General features: G+C 49.6%; 1 protein-coding gene and 1 long non-coding RNA gene across 2 annotated transcripts; one reads left to right on the top strand and one right to left on the bottom strand.

Moving 5' to 3' along the window:
• Positions 1 to 8,405: 8,405 nt before the first annotated feature.
• Igfbp5 (insulin like growth factor binding protein 5) lies at positions 8,406 to 27,421 on the top strand. Its single transcript, XM_026379999.2, has 4 exons — positions 8,406 to 9,514; positions 21,410 to 21,639; positions 22,241 to 22,360; positions 23,072 to 27,421. Exons 1-4 carry the CDS (start codon positions 9,181 to 9,183, stop codon positions 23,201 to 23,203), a joined length of 816 nt encoding a protein of 271 aa, XP_026235784.1. The 5' UTR covers positions 8,406 to 9,180; the 3' UTR covers positions 23,204 to 27,421.
• Positions 14,800 to 15,870, bottom strand: LOC144255257 (uncharacterized). Its single transcript, XR_013343689.1, has 3 exons — positions 15,738 to 15,870; positions 15,514 to 15,635; positions 14,800 to 14,951 (listed from the first exon to the last, which is right to left on the bottom strand). It is a non-coding gene; the product is annotated as an uncharacterized LOC144255257 (long non-coding RNA).
• Positions 27,422 to 27,629: the final 208 nt, after the last annotated feature.

Below are 27,629 nucleotides of genomic sequence, written 5' to 3'. Positions count from 1 at the left end.
CACCCAGCCTGCATCCCTCATGCATCTTGCCCACACTGCAACCTCTGTTCTGCAGCTGGGAGAAAACAGACAGCGGGATAGAGGAGACACGTGGGCATGGTTAATCAGTAATTGTTATTGTGGTTTTGGTTTTCAGTCATTTCTTTTTTGATGGGGTAGGGGGAGTGGGTCCAAAGACCACTGAAGGAGATCCTTAGCATAGGACATTCACCTCTGGGGCTCCAATCATGCAGACTATTGGCATTCACATTCCAATTCCTGCCAGATTTATGCAGCTCCTGACATTTTCAGATCAAGACCCTTCTGATTCAGATATGCAGGTGGCTTGTGTATTAGAGAGTCATTGCATCAGGTGAAAAGGGCACACATCACTCCTTTGTGTGTGTGTGTTTCTGGGGATTGAACCCAGTAGAGCTCTACCTTTGAGCTACATCCCCAGTATGTTTTTACTTTTTATTTTGAAACAAGTTCTCCCTAAATTGACCTTGCTATGTTGCTGAGGCTGGCCTTGAACTTGTGACTCTTGTCTCAGCCTCCTGAGTGGCTAGGATTGCAGGTATGTTATAATGGACAAAAGGGGGCCCCTTAATCCAGTCTGACTGGTATTCTTCTAAAAAGGGGAAATGTAGGCCTAAACACTTATTCAGAAAGAATGCCACATGAAGATTGGACTTATGGTGCCACAAACCAAGCAGCTTGGAAAGAGCTCTGAAACAGACCAGGATCTGCTAACACCTTGATCTTGGACTCTGGCCTCAAGAACTGTGAGACAATAATTAACTTCTGTTGTTTAAGTTACTTGGCTTGGGATATTTTTTTAGGGCAACATTAGCAAACTAATTAATACACTATCTCATAGGTATGGTGCCAAATGATTTCATAGATTATTTCATTGAACCCTCATAGCAACCTATTAATGTGGATCATACCCATTTTACAGAAGAATACACTGAGCCAGAAGAACGCTAAGCAACTTTCTCAAGGTCAAGCTGCTCAAACCAAAATAGGAGAGTGATATTCAAAGCTTAGGGCTCAAGGAAACCCAACCTCCACATTCAATCTACTCCAACTGGGTAAATCCACATCTTTCTTCTCTTTCAATTCTTGTTCTAAATAGATGTTGTCTCCTGATTGGCTTGATAAAATACTTCCATTTCCTACTTGGTAGTCATATTGCTGCATTTACTTGTTCTAAGTCTTTGCAAGCGGAAGGAACTAGTAAGTCATAATGATTATGCCATATACGGTACCTCCTACCTCCTTATTTAGCAACAAATTGGAAGCCAATTCTTCTATCCCTGTGACCTCTCTGTATACTGTAATGCCAGATTCGTGGGACCCCAGTAGACCTCCAGGAGCCGAATCCGATGCAATCACACAAGAGTCTTTATTGCAAGCTCGAGCCTGGACTCACAACCGTTTCTGATGCAGTGGTCCCCATAGGAGTGAGTCCTGGCCCTTAGTTCAGTAAGAATTTATAGAATTTTTTTTTTTTTGGGGGGGATACTCTATGCATCACAATGTCACACAACAACTCTTAACATTGATTAGCACATTCACTGGTGGGTAAGGGTGATTGGTTAGTTCAAGTGGTGGACACCTTTGAACTGATTCCTTTAGGCCAAGAAGAGTTGCAAAAGTGTATATGCTAAACTGCAGGGTGGCCTATTCCTGTTATCAATCACCCAAGCTACTGGGAGGGCCACCTGGCATTTCAGGTATCTTCCCTGTCTCACTCTGATTGGTGGTTGCTATGGTCCGAAATTAGGCCTCAGGCCCAGGAACTTGCATTTGCTGAGTCAAGGACATCTGGTACAGACAAATGACCCAGCAGGATAGCTTATGTGCCTAGGAACGGGTTTTCCAAGGACAAGGGTCACCTACCACGCCCTTTGGACAGGCCCTGCTCTGAGGTACAGGCTGGTTTTTCAAAAATGGAGTCACGTCAAGTTTCTCATTACAACCTACAACCTCTGATGCATACACACACACACACACACACACACACACACACACACACCAGCCATAACAGTACACACTCTTCATGTTATTTGTTTTTAATTTGTGTTTTAATTTGCTGTTTAATTTGTGGTTTTGCCCAAAACTCATCACTCGGTTGTATGCAGACTCCATATCTCAGACTCTCAGTTGTGCCCAGCCTAAAAAGGAAGCTTTCAGAGGACGGGCCATGACTGTTTAAAAGCCACTAATTACCCAGTTAAACTGAGTATAATAAGTTCAAGGTCCTACCAGCAGGCCAGGAGCTGGAGTGGAATCTCTGCTGATAAACTTCCTGGAGTTCCAGACAGCTCAAGGTCTGCGAAACTGAACCCTGCTTTGGGTTCATGGCCAATACATGTCTGTATTCCTTGCATTCTGATCCTGGACCAAGGAAATGGCACTGAATACCACTCCTGTTCTCCTTGAGTAAGTACAAAGCCATCCCAGATAAGATAGAAAAGAAAAAAATTAGTGAAGGAGTAGACCATTTTTTTCTCAGATTAGAATGGTCTATAGATTATATCCTCAAAAGTTGCATTGGGGTGTGTGTGTGTGTGTGTGTGTGTGTGTCTCCACGTGTGCATGTGTGTTTCATTTGCTAATCTTGAAAGCTGAAAATATTTTAGGTCATTTGGATAACCACCTTCTAATCTGGCTCTGGAACATGTTCCATTTCTCCAAAGGCATCAGAACCAAGTCCCACCATTGACATTGGCATTTGCTGGTGGGAAAAAGAAGGGAGGTGGACTTGATCCTGAGATAATGGGGAAAAGCTGCATGAAGACTGAGTGACACGCTGGCTGCCTCATCACAAAAGTGAAGGTTTCATGGTTCCATTTTGTTTTGCGAGTGATGTAAGGAATTTTCGTAGGACATTTTGATTGTACCCAATTTTGATATGGCAAGCTAACTATAAAACTAACCACTGCACAAGACATAAGTCCACTGTAGTTTTAAAAGTAGTGGAAGGATTAAATCACATCAAACTTGTGCACGCCCAGCTCAAAAACCTTGCACCCTGACAGTTAAACCATAATCACAGCAGAAGTATTGATTTATTTCCAGCAACACATCAGCCTGACATTAACCAACACAGTAAATTAATGTTGTCATTGTGCATTTTTGAGGTTGGTAGCTTTGGTTGACTTTATTTACATTTTTGATGGATTTCACAGTGACATAAGCATATGGAATTTCGACCTTAATATGTTTGTACGAATTAAGGTTACATTACAATTAACATATTTTAAGTCCAACAATAAGAGTCTATTGGAATTGCTTTTATTTTAAGAATCCAAAAATCTGTATCTTATAACAACTTTCTGATGACTAGAAAGAAAGTAGCTTGAGGAAGGGCATTTTTTCCTAATTCACATAAGTTTGCCCTGCGACCTGATGGCGGTGAGCCAGCTTTTACCACCTCTCCCTGCTGACCTGTGATGAAACCCAGGTGCCACCAGCCCCATGATTTTATTTCACCTTTTCAAGGCTCAAATGCCTCATATTAAACCTGCTTCAAGCAATTAACATTCTTTCTCTTTCCCCTTATTCCATTTCCCAACCTACCTCTTCTCTCTCCCTCCTACATCTGGATCTACCAATGCTGCCTTCTAACCAACAACAGATCACTCTCTCTGGTTAATCTCATTCTCCAAAATGCAAACAGTTTCTGAGCTATCCATTGTAGGAACATGCCAGATCTCATACTCCAAGAAGACAGGAGGGCTCCAGCCCAAAATTGCATTTATGGAGCTCTCTCTGTTCTGCCCTATCTGTCTGGATCGGCTCCAGAGCCTCCTAAACATCAATTCATAAAACTATTAACTTATATGCTGCTCACACATGGATACAAATCACTCTGAGTCACAGTTGGCTCCTGCTCCTTTAATAGTCAGCCTTGGGGTCATTGGAGACTCTAGTTAAATTACCACTGCAAGAGGCACCACTACCAAATTTTAACTCTTAAAGCAGCATGTCGTTTGACCCTCCAAATCATCCTAACTTTTGCTCCATAAGAAACTTCATATAAAACCTAGAAAAAACATTGTGCAAAAAGGATATGTCAAGAGAGCGGTTACTTCGACCAAAGGAAGAGGCTGGGATGGGATGGAGCAGGAGGTAAGTTCTTACCTGTAACACTGGGCTGTTTCCTAACAAAATCTTCAATAATGATGGCAAAATGTTAACATGCATTCCACGAGTGTGGAGAGTACATATAGCTGTTAGATTAACTTCTGTTCTTTGTACAAAATATGCTATAATTAACATTTTAAAATGGAAAAAGGAAAATTGTTATGCACTTGATGGGAAGATCACATTCTGATTAATCGTCAGAGAAGTGGCAGGACATCCTTTGATGAACCTAAAAGTCACCAACTTCTGCATTGGTTGTATTTCATCTCCCAGGGATCCTGAAGGCAGCTGCCTGTTGGATCTGGGTGATTTTTGCAGCTCAGGCAAGAGTCCGGATGGCATGAGCAACGTCGCCAAGGCTGGGGTGACGAATAAGTGATCCCACCGTGTGTGGTTATACAGTATGGCCCTCCACCCAAGATTTTGCTTCCCCCAGGCCCGATCCCCATTGTTAAATTCGGCCAGCATCTACTTCTCCCCCTTTGGGAAAGGAGGCGTGTTTTGAATGGTGTATCTATTCTGCCACCTAGCCTTCAGCGAAGTCACTACCGCAAAGCTACCATAAGGGACTCCTCCACAGACCTGAGTCTTGCTGAACTTCCCTTACCTCGGGGGTGACCTGAGAACTGGGTGCTCTTTCTTGAAGGTCAGCATATCTTCATTTGGGACTCAGCAGCATTAGTATGTTCTGGGAAAGGGACTGAAGTCAATGTCATGAGGTCTTGAAAATGGAATCGATGGTGTAAAATAAGTTTCTCTGAGACAATGGAAAGAGCAACACATGGAAGAGACTGAGGAAAAGCCCCTTGGCTGGTGTTATTCCCTCCTAACCAGAAGAACCCATAATATTTTGTGCACTGTTAAAAAGCCTAACTTCTCTAAATTGTGTTATCAGGCATCTCCTTGCCCAGGAAATCACTAAGAAACTCACAGAAAATGACCACAGGTAAGGATTCGGAAACTTTAGAAAATAAAAATGCCATTTGCCTCTTGAAACCAATTGTGCTGATAAAGACCACAAATTTTTGACCCAGTCCCATGTTTTGAAACTTGGTTTTAATACAGAGTTAATGTTTTAAAGGAAAGGGAGGAGTGATCTCTGGGAAAACAGGACACAAGAGGATGATATTGAAATCCTTACCTCTCCAAGCAAGATATGGCTAAAAGATACAGAAGCTCATCTGTGCCACAGTAGGAAAGTTCATGGCTGCAGAAATGAATCAGTAGCAAAGCAGGTCTCCGGGGAGGGCACCAGGCACCTGCCTCTGACATTAGTATCTGCATGATTAAATGAGCCCTCCCCAATGAAACTCATTGATGCAAACTTTTTGTTTGCCAGAAGCAGACTTCTAAAGGTATTTGTGAAGAGTCCTGGACCTTCAGAATGGAGGACAGGAGGAACGGAATCAACAGAGGCTTGCAGGCAAGCCCCACCACCCCATACCTTCCCCCTCCACTGATCTGTATTACTTATGGACTCCTTAAGGCAAAACTCACACTGCCAATCCCCAGTCTTTAGGGAAAAAAAAATCATTCTAGAACATCCCAGGGTGCCGAGAATTCTTATTTCTCTTGTGTCTTTGGGAAACTTCACCTGAGCCCTAAGACAGTAGCTCTAGTCTCTGAATTCCTCTAGACCTAAACCCATTTGAAGGGGAAATAAAGAATGGTGGCTTACAGGTTATGAAAGAAACCTAGGTGCCTGTCAATAGATGAATGGGTAAAGAAAATGTGAGATATATATCACACACACACACACACACACATACACACACACAATGGAGTTTTACTCATCCTTAAAAAATGAAATTGCATCATTTGCAGCGAAATGGATGGAACAAGAGAACATGCTAAGAAAGATAAGCTCAGAAAGTCAAGGGTTGTTTGTTTTCTCTCATATGTGAAAGCTAAAAAGGAAAGGAAAGGGACATGATGAAGATAGAAGAGAGACCAGGAGGATGGAGATCAGTGGACACAGGAAAGGAGGTAAAGAAGAAGTCCAGGGGAATGGCATAGGTCAATGTATGTTATGTGCATGTGTGAGTATATCAGAATGAATCCTCCTTATGCATAATTATAACCCAACAATAAAAATCTAAAAAAAAAATCAGTGGCTTATCGCTGACAGTCTTAAGCAGAGTGATTTCTCCCCATACCCCTGTCCTCCCTTAAGAACCAGCTCCCACCACATTCTCTTCTTCCTTTCCCCTGTCCTCACACAGTCTATTTTTCAGCCACTGGAAATCAGTTGTACAAAAAGAGGTGTCACTTGACACCATCTTCTGGGAATTCAGGGTGTCTAGATCTAGGCAACTTATGTTCCTTCCAAAGGACACCCAATTTCCCCATTCATCTCAAATGCTACCAGTGTACCCACAGTGAGCAGAGCTGCTGGGAGCCTGCAGAAAGGGATCACACACCATGCACTGTTCTTCTAGTCTGAACTGGACACACATGAGGAAATAACACATGACTTCCCTCACTTCTAAAATGCTTCAACCAAATTTTTGAATATTAATTTGCTCCCTGCTTCCCAAGACTCCAGTCAGAAGGGAGAAGCAATTGGAATCAGCCTTACTAATTTTTTCTTTAATTTAATCATCACACACACAGTTCCTCCTCCCTCTCCCAGCCAACGCCTAAAACTCCTTTGGCAATAGCAGCAAAAGCACAACTTTAAACTTTGGGCTTGTTTTAAAATGTGCCTTTCGGCAAGTAGATAAGTAAGGAGAGAGATCGGGATCTGGGGGTGTGAACAGCATCAAGTGAGATGTTCCCGAATTGAACTAGCAAGAGAAATATTTTTTTTAAAAAGCAATCCACCAGAAAGAATTCTTATCATAGATAAGGGTGCAGTCTAGTGGCAAACTTCATGAAATGCAGCCCCTTCTCCAAAGGAGTGTTAGAGAACTTCCAAAGGGAGGAAGGGAAATGTAAAATAGGTAACAGCCCCACCCCAAGTACTCACAAAAGGGTCACTGCCCACTGGTCATTTTCTGACCTGCCTGTGTCTTCCATAGCCCACCTATCATGTCAATTTCGGAAAATACCACCTTCCTTCTATCAGGGCTTTAGTTTTTTTTTTTTTTTTTTTCATTTTCCTAAGAAAAGAAGGGGACCGCAGTGCCTAATAGACTGGCTCAAGTATCAGGTGGCACAAAAAGTTTGTTGTCAGGATCTCTGCTGAGCAGGTCCCATGGCCCTGAAATCAAAAAATCCCTGGGATGTGTCTGTTTGCACCCATTACTCTTAGGACAAGTTCTCCCCTGGTCTGGCACCCATTTCCTTAAGGAATGGTCCAGCCCAACAGAAATACCTCTTTAAAACAGCATGAAGGGTGGGTGTCACTCCAATCTGCCTTCCTTCCATCTAAAAACTCCACACAAGGACACCTTAGAGCACCAGACAAGGTTTACAGATCTAGCAATGTTTCCTCCAAAGAGGGTCTCAGCAACTCACTACTCCCCAACAATGCTGTTGGATGATGTCCCTTCCTGCAAGCACACAGGATGCACACACACATACACACAACCCCCTGACCACTTCTTGACCATATGACCAAAGACAGTCACCCTACTAGAAAGAAACTCCATTCCCAGACTTTCTGGCAGGAAGTGGGGGAAATTCAGGTTTTCTTTCTTTTCTTTTGCTTCTTCTTCCTCTTTGTTTTTTTTTTTTTAAACTCAACTCACCACCCATCACCGACAACTGTACATTACTGGTCCCCCAAACACACACACACACACACACACACACACACACACACACACACACCTTACATGGTAACTCAGATACTAGCCGACAGTAGTTTTCCAAAGCTTGGGAAGAATTTCTTGGGCATGGTATATATCTAGTTAGCTAATAAGAAAATGCATATTTCTCCAGCCAGTATCTTGGCTAGTTAAGGGACAGGAGGGGAGGGGACACCAAGTCACTCTCATTGTGTTCACTTTGCTCCGAAGAATTTTCCCTTCCACTTGCCCCTCCACGTCCTCCCCTTCTCAGCAGCTCCAGCTTGTCCCCCAAAGCCCCTTTCTTACATTCCGCGGGGAGGAGGGCGCTGTTCAGGGAGCGAAGGGGAGCCCCCGTGTGTCTAGAAGGCCTCTCCCCACCCCCACCCCGTGTGAGTTTGTGCTGCAAAGCTCCTTGGCATCCTTGCCTGGGTTGGGTGTTGGGGAGCTCAAATTGCAGCTACAAACTGGCTGGCAGCCAGGGGCCGTCTATTTAAAAGCGCCTGCTCGACCGGAGCCCGCAGTCTCTTTGGAAACTTCTGCCAGGGGGGAAAAGAGCTAGGAAAGAGCTGCAAAGCCGAGTGGGCTTTTTCCTTTTTTTTTTTTTTTCTTTTTCTTTTCTTCTTTTTCCTCCCCTCCTTTTATTGCCCCCTCCATTTCCACCCTTCTCCCGACTTCACGCACAACCTGCGAATTTCGAAGAGGTGGTGGCAGAGTGGGAGAAAAAGAGGTGTTAGAGTTTGGGTTTGGTGTGGGGGGGCTTTTTTCCCCCTTGATTTCAGCCTTTTCTCCCACCCTTTCGGCTGCCGCCAACGTCTTTTACCTGTTCGTTGGCAGCCGCACGCCCCTGGGTTAGAAAGGAGTGGGGTGTGTTTTAGATTTTAAGCAAAATTTTAGAAGACAAATCCATTTTTCTCCCCCCCCCCCGCCCCATCCACCCTCTTCTTCACAGCCTCCGAGCTCATTATTTCGGTGGTTGCTTTAGGGTGAGCAATTGTGTGACTTTTCCCTCTTGCAATTCTGACCGGGTCCTTCTGGGGGGGTTCTCTAGCCTCCGCGCACTCTGCGTGCACCTGGCGCGACTCCTTTTCCCCCCTACCTGTTGCAAGTCTTTAATCTTTGCAACTGGGACTTGCTCGCAGGCACCTCGATCCTCCTTCTCTCCCCACATTTTGCAAGTGTCTGGGGGAGGGCATCTGCTCTACCTGCCAAAGATTTAAAAAAAAAAAAAAATCTCCGGACGCCCTCTTGGCACCTTTCTCTTCTCCCCGCACTCTCGCTCTCCTGCCCCGCCCCGAAGGGAGACTCTGAGAAGATGGTGCTCACCACGGTCCTCCTGCTGCTGGCCGCCTATGCGGGGCCGACCCAGGGCCTGGGCTCCTTCGTGCACTGTGAGCCCTGCGACGAGAAATCTCTCTCCATGTGCCCCCCCAGCCCCCTGGGCTGTGAGCTGGTCAAGGAACCAGGCTGCGGCTGCTGCATGACTTGCGCCCTGGCGGAGGGGCAGTCGTGCGGCGTCTACACTGAGCGCTGCGCCCAAGGGTTGCGCTGCCTCCCCCGGCAAGACGAGGAGAAGCCGCTGCACGCCCTGCTGCACGGCCGCGGGGTTTGCCTCAACGAAAAGAGCTACCGCGAGCAAGCCAAGATCGGTGAGCGCGCTCAGTGTGCCAGTTACGCGGCGCACGGGCGGGGAACACGGGACGGGTTGGGCCCGCGCGCGCTTTGCGCAGCAAGTGGCTTAGAGCCGGGTGTATCTTGGGAGTCTTTGGGGAGGGTCCTTGCACCTCGGACTTGGAGCCCTGAAGTATTCTGCCACCCTGGGAGGCTGGGTGTCTATCCCAGCCTCCCCTAGCTTTTGCTCCTTCTTCGCCTACCTCCACGTACCTGAGCCCTTCCTCACCTTCCACCTCATCCGAATACTGAGCTCCTATTCAGTCTCAAGGTCCAAATCCCCTGGTACCCATTATCGGATCTGAAAAAGTGTATGTTACGTTATTGACTCCCTCCTCCACCCCACCTCACACTTTTTTCTAAACTTGGGGGGAAAAAACCCTCTTTTGTTAAAATACTGGTTTAATTGGGGCCTGGAGAGGCGTTACCCATCTCCTGAGCTGATTCCACCTTTGTCCCTCCCAGCCCTCCACCCCACCCCCGTTCCCTCAGAAGTATCCAACCCTCCACCCCTACGCATTCGCGCGCCCCCGAGCGCGCAAGCACACACACAGCTTCAGCAGCAATTACCTTTCGGATGGGGATCTTAAGCCCCTCCCATGTGTACACAATGCTTTTGACTGGATATGATTACAAAAAGCTTTTTTTTTTCCTTTCAGTAAGGGAAAGAATACTTTAGGGGCGCTGAGGTAGGGCATGGGGGTGGAGGGATAGGAAACAATCATTTGGTGTTCGTCTGTAAATCTGGTTCCCTTTTTTTGTCTCCTCAATTCCGATTTTACCTAGGATGAAAGGTGGACATAGGGTTGGAAAGCAAAGAGGGCTGGGGGATTCAAACTTCGCAACTTCCCGGAGTATGCTGATCCCCCCTCCCCATCCGGTCCCCTCCACTCCACCCTAGCCCCAACCCCCCGCCCCAAGTCTCTCAACCAGATCACTAGTGGGTGTGGCGTAAATGCAGGAGGGGCCTTGGAATGCAAAATTCAAGGGGCGGAGGAAAAGTCCACGCGCCAGAAGCCTCCCTCCGCTTGCCCCGCCCCCGTTTCCCCGCCCCCAAATTCTCGGCGCCAGGAGTCTGGGGTTTAAATGATTGACAGAGCTGCTTGTTCAATCAGAACAGTTCTGCCTCCTTAAGCTGGAGTTACCTCCAGTTAAACACGAGTAACTCATTTTGGAGTTAACTGACTTTAAATACTTATGTTTTAACGCTACAAAAGTCTGAAAAGTCAACTTGGTTATGGATGTCTCCTAAAGGTGTTAACACTTAGCTAAAATAATGTTTATTTGGTGTAGTTTCTTGCATTGCCATTCTCTCCCACCTGTCCCTCTCCGTTACTCACAAGCAATCCAACGCGAGTTTTCTTAAAAGCAAACTATGGACTCTAACACGTAGGAGAGGAGTGCTTCCACGCAGGCCAAGAGGCAGGAGAACCTGCCTGGGTTCAGCTTCCATCCCTGGCGAACTATAGAGTCTGACTGTGGCAGGCACTAGCCCCTCCAGCCCTGCAATACGTGATAGTAGTTCAACGGGTTGCAGCCTAAAAAAGACAAGGGAAATAAAAGGGGGGGCGTGGGGGGATGTGCAGGCCCCCGAATCCTCAGGGACCAATTTGCCGGGTTATTTTTGTTAAGCTCCTTCCAGCCGAAAATTTATGAATTGATAACCCGGCCCAGGAGCTAGCACTTGGGTAACAATCCTGTCACATCACAAATATGCAAGTTATCACTCACCTGCTTCCTGGCCCCATTTGTTTTGCCCATGTGTACGGTTGATGTAGCAGGTGTGTGCGCTGGGCGCACGCGCACGCGCATTTGCTGAGCGGACAGCAAAGCAAGCGCGCGTCCAGCTTCCCAGTTCAACACGCTGTAAGCGCGCGCATGCACACACACACACACACACACACACACACATACACACACTCACACGAATTTTGTCTCAAGCAAGATCCCCTTTAGAGTTCCCTGCAACTCTTCTCAACTCCCACCTTCTGGGTGCCTTTGGCCCAACTCGAAGCACCTTTTCCAACGCTTCCCAGCCCCAGCGCTTGTCGCCAACCCCGCCCGACTAAGGCAGGTGCCCGGGGGCGCTCCACCACTACCGAGGCTGACGTCTTCCTCGGAAAGACCGGGTGGGAGTGGGAGCTCCTGGAAAAAGCCTTTCAGCTGGAGATCTGTGCCTAAAAGGCTGGAGATGGCGCAGACACTGTTTTTAAGAAAAAGAAAATGGAAGGGGGGGGCGGGGGGGGGCGTATCCTTTCGGTCCTATAGCCAAAATTCCTGCCCCCTATTCATCTGCCCCCTCCTCTGTCACCCAAATCTGAGCATGGACTTGCTGCCTCTCCCGCAGTTGCAAGATACATAGATATATAGAGGGAATATAGATATATAACATTGTATATTGCAATATAATATGGCCACTTAATGTGCATATACTAAATTATATATTTACATATACAACCAAAGAATCTATTATATGTTTATATTATATAACACTCCCCCCCCCCCAAAAAAAAAGGTGCATTTCTGGAATCAGAAGTGGGGAGTGGAGGAGTGTCCGGCGGCAGGCAGCTAAAGCTCCGGGAGGGAGCGGGGCGGAGACTGGTGTTTTGCTGGGCGCGTTGCTGAGCAACCCGAGCGGGAGTCGCCTGGAGAGCTGGGCGCTGGGAGCGCGCCTCTCCTGCATTTTATTTTGGCCAGTTCAGGGGCAGGGATAGATATAGAAACCGAGGGCGGTGTGCGTGAGCCTGCGAGGAGGCGAGAGACCGGAGCTCTTTATTGGGCCCAGCTTCACAAATGTCCGGGAGCTGGAGCGAGTCGAAGAAGGGTCGGCCTTTGCTCTGGCATTGTCAGGGGAAGGGGCCTTGGGCATACCCAACTGGGTCTGGGAATCCTCGCCTGTGCTGGCAGAGACCTGAAGTTTGAAATGTAGGGAGCAGCCCTGGGTTTCAGTCCTGTCTCTGGGAAATAAGAGGCAAAGAGAGAAAAATATGCCTCTAGGAAAGAAAGAAGAAAAAAAAAAAAACGCGTTACCCACGTGAAAATGAATTCAGCCTTTGCTACTTGGAGGGGTTTGGTCTCCATCACCCTGGCTTCAACTCCAAGCCCAGTCCAAATGCCATGCTGAAGTCAAGTTCCAGCGTTAGCTTTTTTGGCCAAATTTATGTCTGGGTTGAACAAGATCATGGAAAACTGAAGGAGCCAGATTCCTTTCCCACCCGCTCTCCCTCCCTTTGAAACAAGTCTTTGAGAGGCTGGCTGTGCCTGAGCCAACCAAAACGGGAGGTGGGAAGACGGTGCTTTAACTTGACTTTTCTTGCCTTTTCCCCCCAATCTTTCCCTTCTTTCTGCTGTGTCAGCTCAGACTGGACGAACAAGCCTGGCTGGCGCAGTGAGGGCCGATTTTCTTTCCTCTGATTTCCCTTCTGGCGCCTCCCTCCCCCTCCCCCCTCTCTCTCCTTCAGAATGCCATCCCCCAACTCTCCAGCATCCCCCGAGGGCTGGAGTTTTAAGTCTGAGCAGCTGTTCGTCCTGGGGCTTGAGCTGGCTTTGAGTAGGCAGGTGGGCCTGCAGCTGCAGAGGGAGGGCCAGGCTGACCCTGAGCCAGAGGTCACCCTGAGGGTTAGTGCAAAGGGCATGGGAGCAGGAATCCCTAAGGCAGGGAAGAGGAGCGAGTGGAAAGGGAGGGAAGATTTGCCAGAAGTTTTTACTTCTACCTGAGCAATGCCTATGAAACTTTTAAAATATTTAAAGTGTTAGAAAATAAAACTTTGGAGAAGGATCGCCACACTCCAGAGGCACTACATCCAGAAACAGGAAGAACTTCATAAACAACCAGGTACCATCAAGGGACAGAGAAGAAGGGAGAGGGCAGAGAATGATTGTCATGAGAGATAAGGGGGCACGCAGGAAAAGTTTCAGGAGAAGTTTCGTTTCACTCTAGTTCTGCATTTTGACCACAGGCGGTCCGAAAGTCACAATTCTCAAAGGCGATCCTTAAATTCTAATCTGGTATATTATTCAAAGCAACAAGGTTGATTACATATTTGCAGAAATACAAAAGCACCTAAATTCAGATTGTCCTCCTCTTGTTTCCAGTTTTATTTCTTCCATGATTTCTGTTATGATTTTTTTTTTAAATACAAATCTACAGAAGTGACTAGAAATCTCTGTGAGAGGAAAAGTGGCCTTTCCTGCCTGTCCACTCAGCTTATCGCTCTCTCCAGGAATTGTCTGAGTACTGGCCAAAGAATTTTAAAGCTGGAAATAACCCATGGCGATCTCTATAGTCAAGGTCCTCATCTTTATGGATGAGGATGCTGAGGCCAGGAATGGGAAGTCACTTGCCCAAGATAAGGGGCAGAGTGGGTGGCAGAGACAGGACCAAAGTCTGTTCTTCCCTACAGTTCTAGCGCCCCTTCCACCATTCTGGACTACTTTACTGTTCTCTAGGGCTCTTGCTGGGGCCTACTGTAACCTGTCAAGAAGCCCTTGGTCAGCACTGCCAAATGCTGTCCTCCCAAGGTGAAATTAGAGCCATCCACTTTGGGAGGCTCTGTTTTAGGAGCAGGAGAAGGAAGTGGAGACTGCAGCACCTTCTTGTTCTTGCTCTTGCTTCTATCCCTTGTTCTGCATGGTCTTGCAGACAGGGCTGGTTGATTCCAGTGGTTTGATCACGGAAATGGGTCAAGGAGGGTATGAAGGAATGATATTCAGCCCAGCCTTCAGTTCCAGGTGCCATTTCCTGAATGACAAGAAGTTCCCTCGATGTGACCAGGTGGGCTCTTGCTGCCCCTTGGCTGCACAGTGGCCCAGCATCTAAAGGGGCACAGAAGTGGCCTGTTTCTATGGCAACCTGCATCCAACAGCATGGCTTTCCACAGGGCTGGCCAGCAGGATGACAAGATATGAGGTAGGGTGGGGTTACAGAGGGGCCTGGGGGATTTCTGCATCAGAAAGAAGAGCCCAAGAGAGCCACCTGGCTCAGGCATACCAAAATGTTTCAGTAGGACAGGAGACCTAGGCTTCCAGGTCACATCTGGCCCTTAGGTCGACCTGAGACAGAGCCAAGAGCCATCTTAACCCATCCTGGAGACCGAGGCAGCTCTTTCCTTCAGGGATGCTTAACAAGGAGGCAGAGAAGACAAACCCCTTTCCCAATGGTTAGAACCGCCAGAGGAAACTTAGGTTTCAACTTAGGAAGTTATTTTATTTCTGACCCCTCAAACGACCAGCTTCTCCCTCACCAGAGAAGGGAGTTGCTGTCTTCACTCTCTCTTCTGGACCCCAGAAGTGAATCAAGAGGCGTCTTGGGGCTGGGGATGTGGCTCAAGCGGTAGTGCGCTTGCCTGGCATGCGTGCGGCCCGGGTTCGATCCTCAGCACCACATACCAACAAAGATGTTGTGTCCGCCGAAAACTAAAATATTAAAATTAAAAAAAAAAAAAGACTTAGTCCTAGGAGCAAAGATTTCCAGTTTCAGCCTTATTCATTTGAAAAAAAATTAAAAAAAAAAAGAGGCGTCTGAGTTTTCATTGACAGACGGGACTCCCTAGCAGAGTCAGGACTCTCCTGTTTGACCCCTAGAAAAACCCCTACAAAAGCAGAGGTCTGTGCTCAGTCCAGGGACAGAGGAGTGAGCCTGCCTGCTCCCTGTTGCCCTCTAGTGGTCATCCAGGACTTTTGTAATGTTCTGAATGAGTCTTGAATGGAAATGTGGCCAAGTTGGAGGTGCGCTGGAAACACTAGAAACATTTCTGCTGCATATGTTCTTCTTTCCCCAACTCTTATTAAACTGCCTAGTGACTGCCTCTCATCTTGGGAGTCCTGATAACGTGTGTCTTTCCTATATGGATATTTATCACCAACTTTCCCCACCTCCCGGGGACCAACAAATCACTTCAAAGTCCTGGCCCTGAATCCTAGTTTGGTTTCAGAATAAATGAATGAATATATAAATAAATAAATAGCTCTTCTTTACCTCTGGTCCCTGGACAGTGAGGCATTTATAAGTGAGACTTCAGCCTTCCACTCTGTGTGATGCCACCAGCTTGACATCCACCACATATATACCGTCAAGGGTCATCAAAGAGAGCTAGTGCCCTAAATGCAGCATGGAGGAATGAAATTAGACAGAGGGAAGAACTCCCAGCATATGTCCTCTTAAGTACAGATTCCCAGAGCACAGCTCAAACCCCTTCTCACCTGGGGTTGTTAAGCCCACTCCCCAGAGATGAGGGAGAGCTCTCACGTTCTGCAGTTCCAGGAACCTTGATCTTGTGGTTTATAATCTGTCAACCATGTGCTACAGCAACTGGAACTGGGGAGGCGAGGGACAATGGAGACCTACAGAAACAGAGACCTGTGCTGAGAGTTAATTAGCATGTGTCGGCTCATTTAATCCTCATAATTACCCTAGGGAGAAGGTACTATTACCATCCTCCCCATAACTCCCATGAGAGAGGAGAAGAAACTCATACTCCGGTCAAAATAAATCTGCCCCAAGATTGACGGTTAACAGCCTGGTCCTCCTCCCTGGAAGGTGGCTCAAGGTCAAGGGCACCCCAGCTTGCGGTAGCTAAGCAGTGGTTCAGCTGGGATTTTATCCCTGGAAGCCTGGCTCTGGATTCACACTGCGCTCCCACTAGTGCTACATGGGGTCTGTTTCTCAGGTCGGGACAGAAGGGTTAAAGTCCCACCTTGGCCAATTTTGCATCTAATGGGGGCTGTAGAGGAGCCCCACTGGGTGAGCCTACAGCTCTTGCCACCAGTCCACAGAACTCAGGGAGTCTCCTGACTCTTACAGTGTGGCCCTCCTGGCCGTCCTCCCTCCTTGCTGATGACAGCTCCCTTAAGATGACAGCTGTTTGGATTTGTTCCCTTCTTGGAAGGTCAATACTTGTCTCCTTCTCTGCTCAGAACTCCAGTTAAAAAGAGCTCGGAACACTCACGTCTGTTCTGACCACAGAGGAAAAGAAGACTTAGAGAGTGGAGCCAGGCAGATGCTGGTCAGGGCTGGGATGGGTAGAAAGAGGGACGTCGCAGCTCCTCTGGAAGGCTCCTCACCCCCCCACCACCCTGTGCCCTTTCTCTTTATGCAAATGCACACACAGTGCAATTGAGTTAATTAGCATCCACAGCTGGGAAACAGTCCGACTTTGGGGAGGGAGACATGTCTTACATTTTTTTTAAACAGCGAACAGCTGATTCCCTCCTTCCCTCCTAAGCCCTGGACTATAGCAAAGAGCAGGAGACTGCACGTTGGCTGGGAGACAGAGTAAGGGAGGGGGACAGCAGAGTATCCAGCCTGGCCTTGCTATTTTTGTCCTTTCTCAGGCACGGATCAGTGCCCTCAGCCAGCGCTGTCCAGTAGAACTTTCTGTGATGATGAAAGTGTTCTATATCTGCACTGTCCAACACAGTAGCCAGCAGCCATGTGTAGTGAAAGAGCAGTTGAAATGTGGCTACAGCAACTGAGGACTCAATTGCTAATTGAATTTAATATTTATTAATTTAGACAGCCACATTAGTTGGTGGCTGCCATATTGGAGAGAAAAAAAAAAAGAAGCCCAGTAGACCCAGGGAAACTGAGTCCTTTCCCACCTTTGTGCTGCCCAATCCCTGCTCCCTGTGCCCTTTTGCAGCAGGATTACCATGCTTCAAGGCAGGGGCATGGATGAGATGACCTCTCAAGGCATCCACCAAGTTCCCGCCTGCCACAGCATGTTACAGAAATGCTTCTGGACTTCTCTTTGCCTCTCGGGCAAATTCATTCATGCATTTAAAGATTACTTGTTGAATACCATCCCCTGGAGAAGTAAAGATTAAGTGACAAAGCTCCGTCCTTAAGAGGTAGACCATTTAAATTCCACAAAGGGAGCCGGAAGAAACCCAGTCACTATTTCATTTCTTGTAGAGAGGTTCTGGGCACCTCCTTTCTTATCTTCTGGCTAGAAAAGTGTCTGGAGAGTCTCCCCAGGTGGAGGAAGCCTGGAAAGCCCCCCTGAGGTGTGAATTCTAAGTATGCCTCAGTTTCCGCAATTTCTATCAGTCAGATCCCAGGATCTGGGCCAACCACTTTTCTCTCTGTTTGAGTATGAGGTCAGGATAGAGGGGGACACTAACACCAGTACAGGATCAAGTTGTTAATGGTACCAGGGTGAGACTAAGGGCCCCAGGGTAGAAGGTTAGACTTCAGGGATCAGCAGATGCCCACGGGGGACCCTCTATTGCTATGACCAGGAAGCAAGATGGTGCTGGCCTTTTGAAATACACCTTTGCCTCTGCTGGTGAAGCACTGTACCCCTGCAAGAGAAAGGCAGCAGCCAGAGGACAGGTCTGGAGGAGGTGCCCAGTGTGGCTGCCCACCTGGGATGCCTCTGGGTCCGTAAAACTGGGCCTACACCCAGGTCCTCCCTGTTTGCTGGGTCTTGGAGGATGGCACAGCCTTCAAGCACTTGTTGGTGTCGCCATGGGGAGAAGGCAGCGCACCCACGTGTGCTTTGTGGGTGCTACTGCACTAGTGTGACTGGGACCTGGACAGGCCCCTCCAGCATTGGCCAGAACTGGGGCATCGAGCAGTTGGTTGGAAGGACTTGGGCTAGAAGCCACCGTAGATTCAGAACCTACCCCAAGGCCAATATGAGGATAATAGGGTGGCTCATGGCTTCCTTGATCATTGGATTAGATTGTGAAATGACAGGTCCTGCCCTACAGCTTCCAGGATGCGGGAAAGATATTGAGCATTCCATTTTTTCCATCTTCTGTAGAATCCTCTCAGAATGGCATCTAGAGATGGAGGTTTGGGGTGTGTATCTCTTCCTTCCTGGATGGTTTTCACAGTTGCAAATGAAAGCACTAGCGGAACTTTATCCCGTCTCCTCCTGCTCCCTCACCTGCCTTTCCCATCCTCTTGGCACAGCCCTAGCTTTCCATCTCCCTGAAGCTTTAAATGCAGGTGGAGACACACAAAGAGAGGGAAAGGATCAGAGTGATTATCAGAGAAGTAGATGCCAGATCTTAAAGTTGCTTACAGTCTAGAAATGAGCCTAGGTTGTGTAGGCCTCGGCCTCCTACGCCATCTACTGGTCATTTCCAGGTACTGATCGACTTGTCAAACAGTTTCCAGAGCCCACTGTAAAGCTCCTTTGCAGCTGTTCACACACAGAGCACCCTTCACCAGGAAGTCCTTCTTTGAATCCTACCTAAATCCCTTCTGCAACCTCAGTTTATCTCCCTTGGTGAAATAGCTCAAGAGTAAGCCAGTCTACTTGTGACCTCTTATTTCATCTAAAACTTAAACCCTTCCACAATTGACAACCGATTTATGATTCAGCCTTAAAGCTCCTGAGTAGGGCTAGCTGGCTCTGGCATTCCAACTGCAGTCTTGCTTTCCAACCCTTTAATCTTTGACGCTTTGCACTGGCTCCCCTTCAGGTTTCCACTGTCTCTTCGAAGCCTACAGGTGACCACAAGACCTTGGTTAGTATCTCTGATACTCGACTCTCCTGATGCCTAAGTAATAGGTCCCACGGGGTTAAGTGGCACCAAAAACCAGGAGGCATCTCAAAACCTTCAGCCTGCCCTTCAGAAGCAGCCAAAGAGCCTGCAAACTGGGAGCAGGGCTGAGGTGCCCGCCACCTCTGTAAGGTCCAGGGTTTGCAAAGTTCTTAAGTTAGCTTCAGATCAATACAGAACACTTCCAAAGACTAACAAGGGTCAAAATAAACTCACTCACAGTTTATTGAACAGTATCCACAAACTCTTCCCTTGATGACTCCTAACCTTGGTGACTCAAAGTTAAAGGCACTTCTCAGAGATGCGGGTCTTGAGTTGAAGGTCTTCAAGAACCTCACAGTGCACCATTGAGACTCCTGTGTACTTGGCCATGGGGGTGGGCTCAGTGGCCTCTTGAAAGCTACGGAGTGCGGCAGCTTCCTGGCTGTCTGCCCTTGAATCTGCCAGCTCTCTGGATCAGGCTGAGCAGACTACTGCAGGAGAGGCTCCCCCGCTGGTCAGCAGCCAGCCCCCTTACGTTATCTGGTCATAGTCTCTTCTAGGTCGACAGCCCTGGCCTGTCCCCAGGTTGTCATGGCAACCATTCCCTCCCCACCTGCCTTCCCCCACAGGGATCCAGTGCTTTCTAAGGACTAGATGCATGGTGAGAGGCTGAGCCCAGTAGCTCAGTGAGGTGGGCCAGCAGCCCTCCTGGACCAAGGCTAGCTCTCCCTCTGCCCACTCACTCCCCCAAGGCCAAGCCTCAGGTGGGAGCCAGGACTAGAAGGAGGAGTCCTGGCCTTTCCATTTGCTCAGAGTCCCCAGAACCAGCCTTGCTCCTCCCGGCATCCACACCTGCAGCCTGATCTGCCCCACGACCAAGAAAATCTGGTTTATCCCAAGACGCTGCTCTTCTAGGTCCCCAGATCCCTAGCTCACACAGCAGCCTGGGAGTTCATTCTCACCACAGTTTTTGTGATAAAGTAGTGAGGGCACAGGGGAAGAGGGGCGAGAGGCCGCGAGGGGGACCATCCTAACTGGGCCTCCAAATGCCCCAAATGCCAGGAGCGGTGGTGCACACCCGTGATCCCAGCTATTCAGAAGGCTGAGACAGGAGGATTGCCAGTTTGAGGCTAGCCTGGACAACTTAGTGAGACCTTGTCTCAAGTTTTTAAAAGGAAGTGTAAGGTGGCTGGGGAGGTAGCTCAGTGGTAGAACACCCCTGGGTTCAGCCCTTAGTGCCATGAATACCCCCCAACTCATACCTGAATATCCTCTGGGCTGAGAGGTCAGCGGTCCTGGCCGACACCTGCCACAACAAGAGACAAAACGTCTTCCCCCAGAGCTGCTCTTTCCTCTCAACTTCCTCTTGTCTCAACTCCCCTGAATTCTTCCGCTCTTCTCCCGTCCCAGATGCCTAATCATCACCGTTTTGAGGTTTTGGTAGAATAGAATGTATTTCTTTACCACATTCGTTATCTGTGGTCACCCAGAGCCCTGTTTGAGCATTTGAAATGAAAAGAGGACAATGAGGGTCAAAAGAGGGGCTCCTATCGTCCCCCTGCCCTGGTCACACATCCTGGAAATCGCAAGCCAACGTCTCCCCACTCTGGGTCAGCTGGGTGCCAGGGTGCCAGGGAGCTGAGGCCAGAAAGTCGTGTGACTCGGAGAGAGCAGTTTACTGGAAATCTGTGGCCTGAGAGAGGCTGGGCAGGGGAATTCACCGATCAACAAACCCATGAACCGAGTCCCACTCCTCTAAAGGTCATAAGTCAGCCAAGTCTAGACTGTCACCAAGTCACTCCTATATATAACTGCTCTGGCCCCAGCCAGCTGCCACCTCGCTCAGAATGGAGCTGAGCATGTCCCAGCTGCCAGGACCCAGAGCAGAGAGCCAGTTCAGGGCCAGAGCAGGAAGCAAGGCCACCAGATGCCATCTGTCCCCACGCTGTTCTTCTCCTGGTCCCACGTTTCTGGTTCTCCGATCTCCCAGGTCCACTTCTTCTGTTCCTTATGATGGTCCCCACCACCCTGCCCCTACCTGCCCCTGGTTCCCCAGGTCCAAATGCCTCTAAATGCCCTGAAGTTCTAAAGCCTAAAGACCTGGCTAAGAAAACAGACGAGACTGCTCATGCCCAGACCCAGGATAGCCCTTCTCCTCCATCAGTCCAGATCTCAGGGTTCCTTGACCGTGAGCACCCCCTGTTTCATCTACTGAGCCCTCCCCCTAGCAGGGGACTTGCTTCCGCAACCCGCAGCTTTGTGAGCCGTCTCCCGGCCTTCCTGGTCCCTGCCTCCTAACGCCCCTCCCTCGGGTCCCAGGGTTCTGGACACTGTGCCCCAGCCCCTAGACGCTGACCCCTGACCCCTTCTCCCCACAGAGAGAGACTCTCGTGAGCATGAGGAGCCCACCACCTCCGAGATGGCCGAGGAGACCTACTCCCCCAAGATCTTCCGACCCAAACACACCCGCATCTCCGAGCTGAAGGCCGAGGCAGTGAAGAAGGACCGCAGGAAGAAGCTGACCCAGTCCAAGTTCGTCGGGGGAGCCGAGAACACCGCCCACCCCCGGGTCATGGCTGCCCCTGAGATGAGGCAGGAATCGGAGCAGGTGAGTCTCAGGGACTCTCTCCCCAGCTCTTCCTCTGCCACCACCCCCACATCTGACATCTTCTTGCATCTGGCTGGCCATCTGTGCAGCAGGAGATCCTAACAGAGAACCCGTGCTTGCCGTGGTCGCTCACCGTAGGATTTGGGAGGGTAGTTTCTGCCATTGCATTTGTCAGGACCAAGAGTTTGTCCAGGTGAGCAGGAAGAGAGCTAGTGTTCATTTAGGAAAGCACCGGTCAGCACAGGGACCACTCTCTAGGTGTGTGTTCCCCGGAACGAGGTCCGTTCCTTCACAGAGGCTCAACACTCTCCTAGAGCGTCTGGAGACAGAAACCTCGGGGCCTCGCTACTGGGCAGGTAGAAAAGCTGAAGGTGGGTGTCCTGGAAGGTGACAGGGCTCTGGGACTGCTACACACGGGCTTTTTACACTCCCCAGGCACATGACAGTGACAAGGAGAAAAGGTGTTTGCAGCAGCTGATGAGAAGCCAGGGTGGTAGCTTCACCCCAGCAGACCCTTTGGCCCCCAGCCTGAGCTTCCTACCTGCCACCTGGGTCCTTTCCGCGTGGCCCCACCAGGCTCTCATTCCTCCTCTTCACACAGGGCCCCTGCCGCAGACACATGGAGGCCTCCCTGCAGGAGCTGAAAGCCAGCCCACGCATGGTGCCCCGGGCCGTGTACCTGCCCAACTGTGACCGCAAAGGGTTCTACAAGAGGAAGCAGGTACGTCTGCCAGGGCTGCTCCTAGACTCAGCTGGCTCCTGGCTCCTGGCACCTGCCAGGAAACTACTTCCGGGCAAGTGCCTGAGAGGCCTACCATTAACTCCCAAGAGCACCACCTCAAGCGCTTGGCAAAATGCTGGTCGCTGGGCCCCTGAGTTTCTGGTTGGCAGGTCTGGTGTACCTCTGAGCCCCGCCACTTACTAGCTATACTCCTCGGCCCAGGGACTTCAAGCCCCTGTGCCTCTGGTGCCTCCTGTAGAATGGGGACTATAAATGGGGACTACCTTCCTACCGATGGTGAGGAAGAAGCGCTTCATCTCCTGAGAGCTGTAGAACAGCCCCGCCCTGTGGTAAGCTGAGCAGCAGGGCACCTAACACCGCTCACATGTGATGTCCCCTTATGGTGACAGTTGTCATCACCCTGGTTATCAAAGAGTGCTCCCCACCTGCAGATCTCTGGGAAACACCAGGTTGAAGGACCCCAAGTGAGTAACACAAAATAGACATTGCAGGAGCCAGCTGAGGGCAGGCTGCCTACACGGGGGGCTCTGGGCTCCGCCGTGAAAGGGGACTCTGATCTCCAAGGGCTGGATGTGGCCCCCTCAACCCTCTGGTAGCGGGAGCCTCACTGGGGGTGGGGAAGCGGTAGGACAGACAGGAGCAGAGACTTGGGGTGCATCGTCCTCACGGGCCCGTTGCTCCCTCCCCCAGTGCAAGCCTTCCCGTGGCCGCAAACGCGGCATCTGCTGGTGCGTGGACAAGTACGGGATGAAGCTGCCGGGCATGGAGTACGTGGACGGCGACTTCCAGTGCCACGCCTTCGACAGCAGCAACATCGAGTGATGCGTCCCTTCCCCGTCCATCCTTCCCTGGTCCCCTCCCACCCCCAGCCCTGACTCCGGCCAGCGCCTCCCTCCACCCCAGGACGCCACTCATTTCATCTCATTTAAGGGAAAAAAAAAATATATATATATATATATACTTTTTTTTGAGGAAACTGAGGACCTCGGAATCTCTAGCAAGGGCTCAACGTTGGAAACGGCAACCACAGAGATGGAAAAAGATAAGGAGATCCCCCCACCCCGAAAATGGTTTTCTTTTTGAGGCAAGTTGAATGGACAGAGAAGGAATGAGAGGAAGAACAAGACAGAAAGAAGGGAAGGGAGTGTTTGCGTAGAGGAGCTGGAAGACAGAGGGTTAGGAAAAGGAAGAGAGAGCAAGCTGGGCAGGAAGGAGGGACCAGGAACCAGGGCTTCATGCAGCTCTGACCTGGGCTCCGAGAAGTTGGAGTGCTAGGTGTGGCCTGAGACATGACATCAGTGACATCAGTGACCCCCTTGGAGTTTGGATTGGTCAGTGCCTCTCAGGTCTGTCTCCTCCTCTCTTCTCACCCCCCCGGGGGAGCCTAGTCTCTCCCCCTAGACTCAGAAGATGAAGATGCCTTCCATGACCCTGAAAACAAGGCAAAATCGTAACCAAGTGATATTCGATAGGTTTCCCTAAGGCGATTCATAAATAGGAATTCTGTGTGCACATTTCACTCCTTGTGCAGATTTTTAAAAATCAACACACACCCCCACGTGGGAAAGAATCGTTCTTCCGGGGTGACTCAAGATGAGCCGAAACATGGGTCTCCGCCCCTTGTTTTTGTTGTTGTTTTTCAATTAGCAACTAGCGCAGCAGCCTCTGTGGAGGAGGACAGGCTGGGGACAAAGTGGGCTTGTATTTATCTACAAGGCTCCGTATAGTCATATATAGGCATATAAATCTTTTTTTTTTTTTTTTCGTATTTCTTTCTTCCTCTCTTTCAAGGGTTTGCATTATCTCTTCAAAGTAGTTCCTATGGGGCACTGAGGAGCTTCCTCATTCTGGGAAAACCAGGAAAATCCATATTCTCCTAATACCACCCATAACACTAGCTTTGCCTGCCTCTGGTCAGTGGTTTCCCATGAGCCACTAGCTCAGCTCTTCATGGGGCACCGTACTGGAGGTCTGAATGATTTCCTGCATGTATTCACGGGGACCCACCAGCCAGGTGCTGCCAGCACCCAATGGTGCACACACTCTGCTGCCCAGCCCACCTCGTCGCAGCGTACAAACCTTCAGGTGTGGTCTCTGGACACCACACCAAACGAGCCCAGCTCAGGTCCAAGTTTGACCTGCTGGTCCTGCCCAGCCTTTTCCCTGGCACCTGGGCAGAACTGCATTTTGAAAGCCTCCCTCCGTCTGCCTGCTGGCACAGCCAGAGAGAGACCGACGTGAGAGAGGGCAAGAGGGAGAAGTTGGAGTGAGGTTTCGGTAGAGGAAGACAGGAGCTGGAGTGGAGAGACAGGGCCAAGCAACAGAGCAGGGAGGCCAGCAGAACTTCCCTTGGCTTCCCCACCTTACGAGCCTTCTGGAATTCAAGAGGAAGAAGGGAGGAAAATGGGGGAAGAGGCTATGAGATAGAAATGAGCCCAAGCCAGGCCAAAGAGCCAGGGAAGGTGACTAATGTTAGGTGGGTTTTAGACCCCAGAAGCTGGGTGGGAACAAGGATCAGTAGACTGGCCACGCAATGCAAGGGACAAGACGATGTGCTCAGGTGTCCCACCTTCAGCCCACCAGGAGGGACTGTCAGAGAGTCTTTCAAGACCTTTGTCCATCCCGGCCAGTCAGTGTGTCCTCTCTGGAATGGAGGACAGGAAGAAGACCTGGGACAATCTGGGAATTGATGCTGTCATCTCTCAGCCAAATTCTGATCCAAGAAAATCCCATTCTCCACTGACTTCCTCAACAAAGGGGTAGCCTTGTGACTGGCCTCTAAACCTAAAGGTCACCTGCCAGTAAAAGGGGCTTGGACACTGGTAAAGGAGACCCTTTTTTGCTGTGGACACAGCTCTCTGCCCTCTTTCCTGAAGGCATGGCACGCCAAACGTGGGGCAACAAAGAGGGACTGAGAAGAAGCCAATATGTTCCAGCTGATGGCAGACCCATTGCTATGGAGCTTGGGGAGTGTCCCCCACTCCCCAGACAGGACAGTTGGCTGGGGATGAGAAAGGTGGTCGGTCTTCACAAGACAAAGGGCCCGATGGGGATGGCAGCCGTGAGGACTTATTGGATCTTCCCGGACAGCGCACCCCCATCTCTCTGCACAACTGTCCCCAAACCCCCAAATCACACTTCTCTGTATCTTAGGCCAGTATCCTAAAGCTTTTCCATGTCCCTTCTGCCATTCTTTGGATCTTCAATCGTCATCTAGCTGGGATCTGCCAAGGAGATCCTGGGGTGCCATCTCCTCTAAGAAAAGACTGAGCCAGGAACTGCGTCCCCCGCCCCATGCCTGCACCTGATTCCTGAGAGAGCCTCTGTCTTTACCCCACTGTTTGCTGGACCTGGATCGGGCTTCTGCCACTTACTTGTGAGAGTTCATTGCTGTCAGCTACAGCAAAAGTGCTGGGGGCGATGGCCGAGTTTAACACCAGTGCCGGTCACCTCAGGTCTCCTAAGTTCCCACCTGCTGAGCCAAACTGCAAGCTTCCTGGTCTGCAGGGGTGCATCTGGGCAGCTGGGCTCTCCCGAAAGGAAGCTGGACTTGCATGGACAGATGGAACTAAATCTCCCAAATGGGATGTGTGGCCAAGCCCAGGTGAAGCCCAGAAATGAAGTCACTGAGGGCAGAGGAACCATCTATCCCTTACCAATGGAGTGGGAAGGCAGGTTTGCCATGGTGGGAAGTCCTGAGCCCCAGCGGGCCTTTGGCCACTCTTAGTTCCCCTCGAGGCCTTAGTCTCGGGGTTATCTGTGGCCCAGGTCTAAGTTTTGCCTGCCCCCAGCCCACTCCCACAAGCCTGTCCCCTGGCCCTTTGACTCATGCTTCACTCCAGTAGTGGAGAAGATACCTCTGTCTTCCCCCACGATCGCCAGGTAACTGAGGGGTACCTGGCCAAGACTGATTCTCCTCCCCCAGCCCGCCCTGACTCACCCCGCCAAGTAGGGCACCTGGGGAGGAAGGGATCAATGTTTCTCAGACAGCCAGGCCGAGGCAGACAGGCCTGGGGACACCAGCCCCACACTGGGAGGAAGGGAGGCCCAGGAGGCCCTGTGTGGCCCCTCCTCTTCTCCTCACCCCCTCTTCCCATCACCCCCTCTTGTCTCCATGGTAACCCTGCAGTTTAACCTCCTCTGGGGGAGGTGAACCTCAGCCACCCTTCTCCCACCACCAGTTCCTTAGCAGAGACGGGGCTGCCATGGCAACTGCCTGGCCCCTGGGGCAGGGCAGCCCCCATCTCCATCCATCCACTCAGACCCCTAAAGGGCTCCAGTTCAGAATGGGGACTTGAGAGAGGAGTGGCCCCAGAAGAAGAGACCCTCTGGTCTCCGAGGAACCTTTGGCCTTCGGAGAAAACGAGGCCAAGTTTTGAAACAAGGGGAGAAGGGAACAGGGTTTGACCAACCGCAACCTGGGTGTCGTACTGTCTTTATTTTTAAAAACCACTAAAGTGCAAGAACTATTTTGCACTCTTTCTCCACCTTTTTCTCCCCTCTCTCTTAGGTTTTATTTCTTTTTTTAAACATCCTTTCTTGGGTTTCGAATGGAGTTTATAGTTCCGCCATTTCACAGACTCTGGCCTCCACTCCTCAGATCTTTCCAGATGGGGAAGGGAAGGCGGGAGGGACAGAGGAGAAGGGGGTCCCCAGCCACCCTGTGCTCGTTCACCCCACTTCTCTGGTCCCTGGTCACCCGCCTCAGCCCCATCTCCACCATCACCACCGTCACACAGTAGCCCACATGGATAGCACAGTTGTCAGACAAGATTCCTTCAGATTCCGAGTTGCCTACCGGTTGTTTTGGTTTTTTTTTTTTTTAGGACAGCAATAAACCACAGCATATTACTGTAGTTCTTTATAGTGTTACATACCATAGACATACCATAGCTCTGTTCTCTCTCTCTCATTTGTTTTCAACTTTTTTAAGAAAGAAAGAAATAAATGCTCATAATCTTTACTGATGAAAAGGATGGAAAAATAAACAAACCAACAAACAAAACCAGTTTGTGGGAAAAAAAAAAAAAAAGGCAAAAATCGTCTGAATGCGGAAGAGCTCGGCTCCTGTTTAGCGTTTTGTACTTAAGGAAATAAAAAGAAAAACAAAAAAACAAAAACAGAGAATCTCACGTTTTATTAAGAAGTGAAGATTGCTGTATACTATTTATTCAACTTCTAATTTATGTTACTCCTTGATCTTTGTCTCTTGTCATGACAAAGCATTTATTTAATAAAGTTATGCATT

The sequence above is a fragment of the Urocitellus parryii genome, chromosome 1, assembly GCF_045843805.1.
Source record: "Urocitellus parryii isolate mUroPar1 chromosome 1, mUroPar1.hap1, whole genome shotgun sequence".
In the NCBI taxonomy this organism is placed as follows: Eukaryota; Metazoa; Chordata; class Mammalia; order Rodentia; family Sciuridae; genus Urocitellus; species Urocitellus parryii.
Note: the sequence above shows the minus strand (reverse complement) of the source record. Positions and strands in the feature narration are given on the sequence as shown.